Source organism: Sipha flava, unplaced genomic scaffold, assembly GCF_003268045.1.
Source record: "Sipha flava isolate LNK unplaced genomic scaffold, YSA_version1 87_pilon_pilon, whole genome shotgun sequence".
Classification (NCBI taxonomy): Eukaryota; Metazoa; Arthropoda; class Insecta; order Hemiptera; family Aphididae; genus Sipha; species Sipha flava.
Genome location: NW_020273629.1, coordinates 967,584 through 982,957, shown reverse-complemented (window position 1 = coordinate 982,957; position 15,374 = coordinate 967,584). Strand labels below are relative to the sequence as shown.

Below are 15,374 nucleotides of genomic sequence, written 5' to 3'. Positions count from 1 at the left end.
GTAATAAGAGTTTCAGCCCATATATTTATTTAAAAAAATATAAGTATTTAGCAACATACAATTTAAAAAAATGTATATAACTCGCTTAAAATTTAAAATATCGTAAAATAGTTACAGTAAAATTACAGATATTGTTCTTCTCTTTTATTTTGATAATATGACAGCTTATTTTAATGTTTGATTTAAGAACATGACATTGATTCTTCTAAAGGCTAATTTGCTATATTTTTAATTTGTAATTCATGTATGTGTAGCGTTCTTTTAAGAATATTACAACTACACAACGACTGCGACAGTCGCATAACGCGACGTATATGCTGATTTGAAATTTTATTCAAACTTGAAATAAACATAAATTATCATTTCAAAGTTTAATTCATGGGTGACCAAGGGGTGGTATTATCCCCTACCGAGGAAAAATGTACATCCTCCGAAAACATATATTCATTTTTTTCACTATTTACGCCTATGACATAACACATACCTCATACCCCCTAGCCCCCTCCACCGAACATTTATGATGATTTCCCAAAACAGAAGGTTTTAAATGAATATTGCATCAAATCGACCACTCACTATATAAATCATTCTTAAAGATGTATTTTATGTATAATAAGTTTAAAATAAATATAATTTACTGAACTCTATAGTTAAGTTCTTATTTTAATATATACAAATACGTATCTGTCTTAGTCAATATTGACATATTTAGCATTCTATAATAAACTATAATGACATTTGTTCAACATAGTAGGGTCCCCGTTCAGGCACGAATGTAAGGCACCCCTTTCCAAATCTTCCAAAAAAGTTTTTTCCTACATGGCAAAAATTAATTATTTTATTACTCTATATTGATAATTTAAGAACCATAAACTTTCCATCTACCAATATAATAATATAAACAATTTACATTGTATAGAATGGGTCATAATTTCCTGTACAAACAAACTGTACACCAATAATTGTGTTAAATCTTTCTTATTATGTTATGACAGCCGATAATATACACTGTATATTGTACTGTACTGTAATAAAAATAATTGAAACGTTATCTCAATTATTCCAGGAAATTGTTGACCATCGCGCGTCATTTATGTCATCTTAGTCATTTCCGTAAAAAAAAAAAACAATAGTTATTTTTGAGTAAATCCTGAGTTTATTAATAAAAAGCTTGCTCGTGAGACATTAAATCTTTTTGATCAGAATATCTATGCTATACATACATAATTTCTGAAAAATTTAAATTGGGTTGTCAATTTCTGTTGCAACAGCGGAAAAAAAGTTTTTCCTCTTTAGGCTACTTAAAACTTGGTTGAAGACAAGAATGAAAGAAGAAAGATTGACAGGGTTGGATCTAATATATATCCATAAGGATATAAATATTGACAGTGAAAATAACCTGTGAAATATAATTAACAGTTATTCTAAAGAAAAAGAACGAAAACTTGACTTGTATAAAAAATAAAGTACACTATTGATTTTTAATAACATAATATTATTTTATTTTATTCCTTTATTTGTTTTAGAATTTATTTATTTTTTTTCAATAGGTATATGTAAAATACTTAATAATTTGTTCTAAAATTTACAACTTACAATACATATATCCTATTTGTATTTACATAGAATGCGCCCATCTCCGAGAAAAATTTCTGAATCCACCCCCGGTTCGCTCATATTATTTTGTAAAGGCTGTGTTCATTAGTGAACAGACCACAAATATTTTTTTAAATAAAATACAATATGAAAAGTATTTCTAAAATATGAATATAAATATGGGAGTATATTATAATATTAAATACTTATCAGCAGTAGTGATATCCGCATTTCAATATATAATAAAATTCGGTGTTCTATAAACTAGCAGTAGCTGAAACTTGTATATTTTATTTTATTAATAAAGCAATAAAATAAAAAAGTATTTAAATTTATTAATTTATTGTTATAGATATGATGTAAAGTAAAAGAGAATCGTTAAAAAAAAACAACCGAAAAGATTTTTTTGGAAAAAAAGATCTAAGATAACAAGAAACAATTTCTCTAAATTCTAATTAATGTTTTAAAATACAATTAATATATAAGTTGAAAAAAGATTAGACTGTTAAGTATTTCCAGATGGGTTTCATGAAAGCAATTATTTTTTCTTTATCATTTTTTTTTTTTTTTTTATTGACTTGCAGATCACAAAAAACTTCTTGCTGTTTATTTCTTGGGTTATGGATGTTTTTTTTTAATATGACAGTGATATGTTAAAAAGACAAAAGGTTATTTTAATTAAATATTATTTTATTAATTTTTCAAACGGTTAACTGATCACTGTTTACTATATAGGTAGAAGATTTCATATTATCAATTTAATAAATATATATTAGTTATTTGGATTGAGATTACATTTTGTATTTACGTCATACTATTAATTCTGCTCTGCTAAAAATATCTAGTTCTTACACTAGCTATAAAAAATACATTTTCTCGTTAACAGTTTTCATATGTTTATAATTTAATAAAAATATTTTATCCCTATTATTCCTATTATTTGGATTGATATTGAATTTATTTTATATACATTCATATTTTCCATTTTGATTTCGTTTGAAATAAATAAAATGTTACTGTATACATTATATTTTCATATCTGAATTGTATGTTTATTCTACATAATCATTACTTATTTAATTTAATGTGAAAACAATTGCTTTATAAACAACAGTGTTAAAATATATATAAGAAATTTGAATAGGGTGCGTATTAATAATTCACGCTTTTTACATATTTAACAAGCCATAATTTTTCAAATATATTCTAAAAATTAAAAATTACATACATAATGCATATAATTAAATGTTCCGGTTAATGTAATAATTCCTGATTTTAAAAATTTTTTAATAGTTTTAAGAAAAAAATATAATAAGCATTAACTACTACAAGTTAAATAATTTAAAATACTGACATAATACTAAACGCTATAATTATAAATTGATGTAATTTATGGTATTGTTAATATTAATGTTGAAATTATATTACTTATTCAATTTTACCATATGGTTATAATTTTTGTAATTAATACGAGTAAATACAATTATAAATGCACGTAATTACATGAAAATTTACGTTAATATTTTAGGCGACCAATAATGCAAAAAAAATTTGTTTACGTAATAAAAAATATTATATTTCTGTTTTATGAAAAATGCTGGTTTTTTAAATTTAAATTAACAAATTGTGTTTATTATTAATGTTAACATAATAACCATAAACCTCATTGAATGTTGTTACGTTATTAAATGTTAAATATACATGTTGAGATCAATAAATTGGTATTTGAAAAATGAGTTCAGACGCACAATAAATCAGAATACTATTTTTAATTAAACCAAAGCTTAGTTAAAAAAAAAAAAAAAACTTTTCGTTTTTGTTATCTGTAATATAATATAATAATTTGTCAATATTTTCCTCTTAAAATCCGTTTTCTTATTTGATGTTCATAATTTGATTTGATTATATTCAATAATCACAACTCAGTCTATATTTGATTGTTCTAAATAATAATTCAAGTTGATTAAACTTCTGCACTTGGCATTTTATAAAATTTAATCCTCGAAAATTAATCAGAAAAATAATGTCATTACGTGTTATAGCAAAGACTTAACAATGTAATGTACGATGAGGGAAATTTGATGGACATTAAACATTTTTATTTTCACTTTTGCTCTCCCTTCCTTTAATTCATTCTCTCTTTAACCATTACAGCCGTGTAGTTTTTTTTGCTAGCCGGTGATATCAAAGTTCATTTAATAAACTTTTACTATAGTTGTTTAATATAATAATAATAATAATATGTAATTTGATATTATGTCACAGAATAATGTCCACTAAATAAATAAATAGGTAAATTAAAATCATGATTTAATTTGAAATATGAAAATATTTAGTCGGAATTAAGTTTTTAGTTTTAAATAAAATTTAAAAAAATGTGTAAGGCTTATTTTTAATAATTTTAACAAATGAATTTTAAAACGTTATTTTTTTTTAGTTCAATTTTGCTCTCGTCTGTTACTTTTAATAATAAATAATAATATTTAATAATTTGATATTTTGAATACGGTTTGATTTTAACCCAATTTTTGTGATGAGTTAGGTTAGTACTTATTAAAATTTAAAGTTACATGTACAATAAATAACATATTAGTTTTAAAGTACATGAAATATATAATATTACATATTTTTACTATACTTACTTTAACCTAAAAATAAAATATTTTTATATAGTTATACATAAGCATATTTTATACTTTAATTCTTGAAAAATTGTAAATTTAAAAATGTATTATTCTAGTCTTTCTGTAGCAAAATCATTAATTATATCTTCATCTCTTATTTGTTTTGCAACTGTATTTTCTATGGATATACTAGATAAGTGTCTATTAGTTAATTCTTGTTTGCTCTGTTGTAGATTATAGATATGTTTTTATTAAATTGAGTTTGCTGTAGCTTTGTTGACATGAAGCTGAAGTAACTGGCATTGTATGATATATTTATTAGACAACTAGTGTATTTGGATATGCATATTGATGTTTATTTTTATAAATAAAATTAAACATTAGAAAAAAATCATGCTTTTTTTTTGAATTTTCATCTAAGTCGTAAATATGGTCTTTGTGATTCTGAAATGAATTCAAATTTGTTTAGATCATTTTCATGTTTGTTGCATAAATTTACTGCAGATCTCTTCACGTCTTCCGTAAATAAAGAATACATTATCCGTAAGCATTGTACAAATAATAATATATACTATCAATAGTGATATCCTAAAGTTCAGATTCGTAAACAATACTATTTTCTCCTACAGAATAACTAATAAACATAATATTAATAAATATAATATATATCCGCCTGTATTTACGATACAAACATTGTTCGATAAAATACAATGTATTGTAAATATGCAATATGAATACGTTTTTCATTTTTAAAGTTACTATATTCTATTTATTTCGTTCTGGTGATGAGAATGCCATATAAAAGTGTATATATTCGTTTTCACCGGTAAGAATATAATATGAAAACGTGTAAAATCGAGGCCATATCAATTTTACATTACTACGCAGGCCGCTAAAATAGTTAGTTATACGGAAATTATTTTTGTCGTATAATTTCATATTCGACCACATGTTTCCACGGGTATCGAATTTTTCACACCATATACGGCTAGAAATTTAAAATGTAATCAAAAAATATATTATTATTATATCAATGAGCTAGGTAATTACGCCTTTCAGGATCCTAACGTCAATATTCGTAGGGGTGGCAATAAACGCAGTTAAAATTGAGTAGGTACTCTATAATCGTATTGTTACTATCAACGTATAAACGATAATAATATGATTAATAATATGAAAATAAAACAGAAAATTACTTAATTGTATTCATATTGTATGTATATGAATTTGCATTACGCTTAATGAGTCGTATAATAAATGTTTTTCATTATTTATTATTAATTATTATTATAACTTAAAAGATGTACACGAGTGTATTGTAAATAAAAAGGATTTATTAACATTGAATGAAATACGTATCATATTTGTATTATATTGCATGGAGACGAAAAAAGACCAAAATCTGTTTTCTATATTCATCGGCAATTCGCAATACAATAGTGTTCGATTGAAAAACAATTATAATATAGTTTTTTATGTATTATTTGTTTTACGTTTTACTGATTGCGTGCTATAGCTGATATATTTTTGTACTGTACTAAGAACGATGTAAATGTTATCTGTTGGCAGGGATGGATCTAGAGGGGAGAAATCACTCCCTTCGTTCTCCGAAAAAGTAAAAAAAAAAAACCTCTTAGAATTCATGGTGTTTTAGATGTTTTAGGCAACCAGCCACGTTTTAATATATTTTTTAAGCTAGGTAACGTGCCCTTTGAGTTTTAAAAAAATGTTCCCTGCCCCATTGTATTGGCCTGGAATTGATCTTGTTTGCGGGAACGCATGTACATATATAGTAATGTACACAAATTTACGGTGTAATAACTTCATCCAAGCGCGCAGTGTTGTAAGCTTAGCGGACCGCGTATATTGCTATACAGTTGGGTATTAATGAAATGTAAGTCGATCACGTTCGGATATTGTATTTATAAACATATTTATAGTATTTACAATTTAACCATCGTGCTCTGTAGTTGAACCTCAGACGAGATATTTAATTTTCTACTGCGACACTTCCGATTTCAATGTAACATGTACTATTTAATTGCATAATATTATACAAATTTAAAATAATGTTTGTTAATTAATTATTTCACAATGTCTGAAAACATTATGCGCATCTTCGCATGAATAATATTAATCAACATAAAAATATATTTTTGTCCGTTTATTCAATTTAATTTAACTATTAATATTACTATTATTATTATTATTATTATGAATGTTTATTACAAATGAATACGCGTCGAACAAAAATCATCGCATATAAGGAAATAAAACGTAGTGTTGATGATATTGTAGGTGATGACGGTGGCTCATAATGGGAATAGATTAAGTATAATATTACCGAGAAAACAATTATTTATTCATAAAAAAAACATAATTGAAACATCTTTCTAACACTTTTATACTAAAGGTGCATCTTATTATATTACACATTTCTTTTTTACCAAGATAATATCTGTTAAAATATATTTTAATTCTTATTATAACATGTTGCATCACACAGCGTTTATAAAGCGTATTGTGGGTTGAGTACACATAATTTATTAGAAATTATAATATGTTTATGATCAGCTTTGTTGAATATTTAAAGTTAAGTTTACATAAAAAAAAGTTCAATACTTTGACAGAATTGGTTAGTTCTTTGATCATAAATTTTATACAAAACGGTTTGAGATTTTATCTGTTCTATACAAGCCCTTGTAAAATGATTTACCAAAAATTCGTTGAAGCTGAAAAATAATTGAAAGAATATGTTGTTTAAAAGTAAAATTAGATATTTGAACTAATTATATTTAACTATTTTAATCATATATATAAAATTAAAATTTTAGATTTGGATAGTGAAACAAGTATTAGTTTTTCGGAGTTTAATATTTCACCTAATTTATCAACTCATTATATTTTTAGTATTAAAATTTGAATATTTGTACTATTTGTACTTCCATTTATTATAAAACATAAATACATTTTTATAAGTGTTGTTACGATAGTATGTTTTAAATTTTTTATGTACACAAACAAATAAATAACAAGCTCTTAAAAAATTATACAGTATAATATCATACAGTAATAAGAATTGTGTTATAAATTATCCTTGTTTCGAATAAAAATAAGTGTCAAGATAACTCTACCAATATAAAGTTTGATTATTATTGTTTTATATATATTTTTAATTAATATACTATTAAATTAGTCACCCTCAGCTTTGGGGAATTATTTCACACTTGATATTTTATATTTTATATCTTATCTCAAACTGCTCAATTTCCATATAATTACATATACAAATTAAATTATAATATACTATACAATAAACAGTATTGTAATATGTGATGAATCAATCAATAAAATTAAATTTACACATCAGCGGGCTCTTGCAAAAGACGTTGGTCAAATCTCAGGAACACATTTTCAAGAGAGTTGCGAAGAGAACGAGAGCATCAACGCACAGGAATAAAGATTCACAGAGAATGGTACTTTACAAGAAACATGGAATTTTTACGGTGCTTTATGCGACAGAGGTAATACTTCTGGTGATATTAATTTCTATAATTATATATGTATTTTTATTAATCTAAATTTAATATTATTATATGAAAAAAAAAATTGTTGCAAATATTATTATAATGATTATTTTGTAATGTTTATGAATCAGTTTTAATAATTTCTACCGGTATCATTAATAAGACTATATTATTATAATATCGGGAAACGTTGAAATTTTCTTGAGTCTTAAATGATTTACTCGGTACACAATTTATGGCAATATGATTGACGCCCAAACCAAGAAATTGTTTTTAATGAATCGTTGCAAACACTGTGCATTAAAACATTATCCGAAAAGAATGTTATCATGTCGACTGATAAATTGTTTGAAAATGTACGGCTCATTAATAGCGAACATTAAAAATTACGTTTATCGGCACACTGTCAATTGCATACCTAGGAGTTTTAAACATTTTTCGTCGTTCTTCAATACGATGCTTAAATCACACCGATAATTCGGATAATTTTGTGCACAGATCACGCATAAGCAATGCATTCCAGAGGTAATCGAAACCAGAAAATCGCCGGATTAAATGTACGTGTAGTGATATGATTTCATGGTTACCAAACTTCGTTTAGAAGCTATACGAGAATTAATTTCGTTTGTTGCATCCACCGTACGGATGTATTCATTAACAATATCATTAGACACGTCCGTCGATCGTGTCGCGACCAACTTGTTACGTGCGTAAACATGTCGTGTCGCGACTAACGACACATCAGAACGGTCGACCACGTGTTGGCTGATCGTTGCGCGATCTACGACTCAACCATCTGCGTCCCGTGGCCGGGCCGTCCGATCACGACACCGAGCACCCCTGTTCGAGCGTGACCGAGCGAGGACCATTCGACAATCGTTGCGTCAGTGTGACGTGGCCGCGAGGTGACAACGGTGTAAGACGTCACGATGTCATTGAAAATCGAAATTCGGTAGTCCGTACCAGAGCCGTAATAAGGGGGTGACGAGGGGCGCGATTCCTGGAAGAGCACAAAATTGAAAATCTTACGTTCAATGTTAAAAATTACGACGGTCAATATCGTATACTTTGTTTACAAAATCTTTAACATTCTTCGTGTTATAATTAAAGCAATTATTGAAAATAACATCTAATAAGCGTAATATTTTTAAATTAAAAATACGTAAGGGCGCATTTTGAAGTTTCGTCCCGGGCGCAATGTTTGGTTGCTATGGCACTGGTCCGCCGCAACTCCGCCGTGTGGCCGCGATTATACGACAAGTGATAGCGGCCACTCGGGACGCGTAAACCCGTAGCACATGCGTCCACAAGGATCGGTCGTGCCGGCGAACCTATTCTCCTTCCCATCCGGTACGCATGCACGGCTCGTGAATACGTGCGAACTCTTTTGCAAAATAACAATTTCGCCAATCAGATCGAGTACCGTCTCGTTCCGTTCGCATATGTTGCACGCATGTTATTGTTTATCGCTTTTGTATGTGTTACGGGGTAGGCGTGTTCGTTTTATATAGATTTGCTTTTGTAATAATTGTGTAGTATTTTTTACGCTAAGTTTATTCGGAACAAAAAAAAAAATTAAATTATAATGTTTACCTTGTATGATTAGTCGTCTACCCAGCTGCTTTTTGCTTAACATTTTTATTTTTACTAAGCATTTATGATTATTGCGACGGGTCAGTGATTTTGCGTACGCAAGAGATTAATTTCATATTATGGTTTTGCGTTATCCCTTTTATGATTTGTTTCGGATTAGAAGGGTATAATCGTTGGAGTGTTGGACTGTAAACGATCTGTAAGCATGAGTAATATGATTCAGGAATAATGGTAGAGGTAAACCACCCTTAGCATTACCTTTCATACTTTTCAAATTATCTCGGGCCGAGTACTATATACGTAAACTTACAATGTGTATCGTCTACATTTCAATATGTTAGAAGTTCGAAAAAAAATCGTATTAGTGTTTTATAAATCGCCGTGGTCAAAACACTTTAAACGATTACCAAATCGTTTTAGTCGAAGACTACACAAAATAAAAAAATGTCAAAAATTTGTTATAATTAATTAAGAATCGAACCGTGTATTCCGGAATTGTATTTATATTATATATTTATTATACAATAATCGTAGTAAAATACTAACACCGCTATTATACAAGTGTAAACCAAGGGTGAAAAAGAAGACGCGTCTCTTATTCTAACTCAGCCACGTCGCTGTTGTCCGTTTAAACCTTACCTATGGACTCTTCAGGCCAAGTTTATATATTCGACACGTCTTCTATATTATGCGGCGCCCGAGCGAGCCATCTCGGACGCACAGGTAACTAAGAATTTTTTTTAGCATTTAAGTCGTGTTGTTTATTTCCCGTAGATACACTTGTTGCGATTCCAACGTGAACGGAAATCGCCTTGGTAAATGTTTCACGTCGTGATTAAACTATTCTGCTAAAATAGTGCACAGACCAGTTGCTTTACTGGTGGCATGTGGTCCGGACGAACATCGTTGGCTTACCTGAAACTCTATACGAACCCCAGTGGGTCATTGTTATTAATCAACACTGCAATGTAAACTGGGCCTACCAGGTGGACGCGGTTAATCATAAACGCTTTATAATAAAGTTTTATGTTTGCGTGTAAGTCGATGTTCGATCCGTGTTCGACGATTTCGATCGGCATTTAAAACGCATTGTTTGCTTTCCATAGCGACATTTATTGCGATTTCGACGGACGCGGAGATCGACAGTTTCCGTCACCGAACTGTCCGCATAAAATCCGAATTGCGATAGGTTCATAAATTTCTTTTAACTCCCACACGGTTGCACCGCCATCGCTAGATGATACGGCCCGTTGTACCATGTCACACCGCCGAACACGACCGGGTCATGTCAGTGAATTACCGGTAAGCTCCGTGCGTGAACGTGAACGTGTCGTGAAGTTGACGAATTATTCGCTACTCCAAGACTTGCCGAACACCGTCGGCGCGCACGTTAACGTTAGTTCATCTGGGATGGCCTAATTTCGGGCTGGTACCGAATTGGTTCCCGAGATCCAACCTCACGTGCCGAAATGGTTCCCGTCTGAAAAAGTTATTTTATTAGGTTAAATGAATTAGTTCCGTTTAATTACGCACATTTCCCTTCTAAATTTTACAGGCTTAGGTCTGTCAAATTTATAATTGGTTTAGTTAACAATGTGTGTAAAAAAAAATGATAAAATGTTTACAATTTTAAATCGTTGATTTGGAAGTCAATTAGTCATCACATAGATGTATGCATAGGTGTCATTACGGGGTAGCGAGGGATAGTCATTGCTACCCAACTATTTTTATTGGGGTAGCAAATTAATAGCTATGACACCCCTTGAGAAATTTATGTAATATTTTATTGTTTTTTCAGAAATAAATCAAATATAATCTTAATCTATCCATACATATAAAATCAAAATACCACTTGGTCAATGATCGTTGATTGTTGTATTTTTATCAACTTTTGTGAATAATTCACTAGGCCTTATCCTTCTAAGGACACGTTTTCTAGAGGTCAGTTGTGTAAATTATGTTCAATATTTCATAATATGTTATTGTGTATTATGTATTTAACGTTCAAAGTGTTAAATGTTGACTAGTTTTATTTTTTTTAGAATTTACACAGTTAATGTAGGAAGGGGTGGGAGTGGGCTAAAGTTCATTTGCCCTCCTTCCTCTGGGTTGCCAATGTTGCTACCCTATGGTTTTATTCCAAATTATGTCCCTGGGTGTAAGAAATAACATACTTGAAATACAAATAATAAAATATAATAAATACAATTTAAAACCACTGATTTGAAAATTTGAAGCTAACTTTCTTTAAATATTCAATTCTCGTAATCTCCTCATTACCGTACTTAGTCATAAAATTGTCTAAGTATTTGTTATTTCTTTCCTGTTTGCTAGTAATTTGCTTGTCTCTAGTAATTTATGGTTTATTATATTTCTATAATCTATCTTATCGATATAATAATTATGTTTATATGTCATTCATATAGTTTTAAAATTTTGTTTTTTGTTCTCTATGCACTGGCCTGCTGGATTTTAATTTTTAATAGTGTAAGTAAATTGGGTTAAAAATTAAAATTGTCACTATTTTACCTGTACACAAACGGGAACCAATTCGGTTGCTCCCTAATTTCGTCCCGGTGGTCTGATCTTCCGCGACTAGTGCGACGGTTTGCTTGAAAGCGTCCGGGTTCCGTTCACGTTCCGCCAGTGACCGCGGCCGCTGTCACGCAGCAGTTCTCCATCATCCCGGCGACCGCACGGTACCGATAGGTGATGGTGGCCACTATGCTAATCCGTTTCTACGTACGTTTACGTCAAACACGTCAAACTTAAAGTATCAATTGTGTCAAATATATTGAATAGTTTACTACGCGGGCCCGTACATAAAAATTGAACGAATAAAAATGTTTATATTATGTATGTACATTATATATGTATACATATAAAACCATCAATAAAACTTACTCAGTACTACAGTTTTTCAGAATATAAGACATAATAACGTATACCAAATGTAAAAGTGTCTAAGGGTTTATGATAGTTGCGACGTGACATTAACATTTTATACAATTTTTTTACTTTTCATTTTTTATTTTGTCAATTGATATTGGTAGCCACGTGTTTGACATGCCTGGTTTACGTGGTGCATACGAAGTTACGGCGCGATTAAATACATTATTTCTTATCCCGTTCACGGCATCGGCCCTCAGTATACGCTCCGCTCATCACTTAACTATATCGCAACAATAATACGTAGTTCAATCGATTTAACGTAATTTGAAAAAAATTTAGTGACACAGTAGTCAGTTTGTACGCTTATTGCTAACCCTAGTACTAAGTAATATTAAGTAAATCAACATTTCAAGGGTGCGTAGTGGCTGAGCGGGACAACGTGTTTTTCAATTTAATGTGGTCCGGTACGGTTCCCTTGTCTAAAACAAAAAAAATCAGCCCAGTCCGGTCCGTCCGCCTTCTTCAGTTCAACAAAATAATAATGGTCATAATTTTGAACAACTATTCAAAAAAAAAAAAAAATTCTAATCACATTTCTCGGTAATTGTTAATTTATATAGTTGGGATTTTTAATAACTTTCGTTTGTCTTGAGGTGATCACATTACACGGATAAATGTTTTAATAACTTCTACTGTATATGTGTTTCAATTTTATTGTTTTTTTTTTTCATTTCCGTAATTTAATCGACGCGACCACCGGTGCACAGTTTATACGTTTTTCGAACGTAATAACTGTTACAGATATATATAACAGTCCAAAACTTGCAACTCGGTTACTCTAGTTGTACTTTTAGGCCGAAATCTTAAAATCGTAAATGATCACACTACTTACGACGGTATCAATGATGTTTGTTTCAGAATGAAATACAATTGCATGGACGTACCGACTCGCGAAGCGGACCAATCGTCGGACAGCTCGGACGAGGAAGGACCGTGGACTGAGACCAATCGGTACTCGGGAGACGGCAGCGAAATGGACGACAGCGACAGCTGCGACGACAACAGACCAGAGTCTCGATCGGAGCCGTCGCCGTCGATGCAACAGCACGCCGAGACGGGCTACGCAAGCATAGCTTTGAGGAATGAAAACCGGACCAGAAGCTTATCGCCGCACCCATTCAGCGCGCGGCCGAATCAGCCGAACGATGGGATGGTCGATGTGATGTTAAGCTACCTGATGGAGCGCCACAGTTTGATGTCGGATGAGTTTTATGATCCGGAGAACGCGTTCGACCATGAACCAGAGTTCAGACCGATCGACCATCGACCATTGAACTTGGCCGACGCTCTGCTGCAGCCCATCACGGTGATTGTGACAATATTGAGTAGCATCTTACGGGACCGGCGTATGGACGCGGACGGACAGAGCGACGAGGAGGGCGCCCGTCTATGTACGGTCGAAGAGGAACTGGGCGATGGGCAACAGCAAGAGCAGGAGCAGGATCAGGACGTGGTACGCACCGGAGAGCAGATCGTAGAGATGACCGTCCCGTCGTCAACCGGCGGCGACGATGCCGATGCTCGGGAACAGCGCAGCACTAGCAACGATGACAAGGACGAGGGCCGTCCTGAAGCTCGTCGTGATTGAGCGCGCGGGCACATGTTATCGCAGTTATGAGAATAAAAATGCGTTCCGACAGTTAGTAAAAACGTACATGGACTACGTATTAGCGTGTTACTTAGGACCGATGTGAGGCAAAGGTCGACCAAATATTATAATCATTATTCTCCTTTTCTATATCCTTGTAATTTTCAAAGACACGTTCGTTTGATTATTATTTCTAATGCTGTTTGTTAAATAGTATTGTATTTAGCTCTTTGTAGACCGTAGACCGTCGGTACGGTGGAAAAATGATAAATACTGTTCGTTTGAAAATTCCTCTCATCCCGCAGTATAACTATTTCTATCCATTTCATTATGTATATTTTTTTCTTCTATTAAAATCAATTGAAATGTTAAAAATTGACAAATACTATGTAGTTATTAATTCAAACTGATTATAATTAAGTACACATCTGTTCATTTTGTTCAACATTACGAAGAAATGTTTTTTTTTTTTTAATTATCATTATTATATTTATGTTTGATATTATGATACACTATACATTATGTAATAATTATTCATAGGTAAATTAATCAATACTTATCGTGTCAAACAATTTATGAAAATACAATTATATAGAAAATAATGTTTAAATGTATTACAATTATTATTAATATTTAATAAAATAATAAAAATTAAAATTAGTAAGTGGTTAACATTCGTATATAAATATATAAATAAATAGTTTGTACATAGATATATCATAAATAAATAACAAATGATTAGCTTGATATATTATTATTATATTTGTAATATATTACAGGTTTCAAGTTAAATAATTAGAATTATAATTATATTGAATTTTTTTATAAGTATCTAATAATGAATTTTTAATTCGAAACCGGTAGTACATTACAAATATAATAATACTCCAGACTAAGCATTTATTTATTAATTTTTGGTTATTAGTACAATCACTAAACATGTTTTTACCTGCATTTCAGATTACGAAAATTCCAAATTTATGTTTTCAATGAAACGATGATGGACTATTTTACCTTGCAATTTACTTGCCTTTCTTTAAATTTTTAAAACAGAGAATATAGAAAACTCAATCATAACTTTTAAATAGCAATTTAACTCAGTTTACTTTAGCGTAAACAACATTAAAGGGCTTATAAAACATTTTATTTTTAAATATTTATTACTTATTTTAGGCATCTTTAGTCTACTGTATCTTATTATGTTTACTAACTACAAAATTGGTTTTTATATTTTTATATATTTAATTGAATTATTATTTTTTTTGTTTATGGGGTTTTTTGCTTATATAGTACACGTGCCATGGTACACACACCATAACCATAGCGGTTTCTGCTCTCTGGGCGGTCATGCTTTTCAGTATCCACTATTGGTAATTGTGTTAAAAATGGTGACCATGCATTTAGGCATAACTGTCTTATCACATTCGGTCACGAAGCCTTTACAAAAAATATGTAGATCATTATTGTCAGATTTTATGGGTTCATCTGTTGGTC

General features: G+C 30.5%; 1 protein-coding gene across 2 annotated transcripts in view; it reads left to right on the top strand.

Annotated features, from left to right (window-relative positions):
* The window catches only part of LOC112693479, a 98,881-nt gene extending 84,638 nt beyond the window's left edge, over nt 1–14,243 (top strand). Inside the window, exons 1-2 of one of the 2 annotated variants that reach the window (XM_025568569.1) lie at nt 9,983–10,063; nt 13,151–14,243. In XM_025568569.1, the coding sequence (XP_025424354.1) occupies nt 10,029–10,063; nt 13,151–13,880 (765 nt within the window). In that variant the 5' untranslated portion in view covers nt 9,983–10,028 and the 3' untranslated portion in view covers nt 13,881–14,243. Of the gene's footprint in view, nt 1–9,982; nt 10,064–13,150 lie in introns of those variants that run through there. The other variant, XM_025568570.1, reaches the window with a different exon arrangement.
* Nucleotides 14,244–15,374: the final 1,131 nt, after the last annotated feature.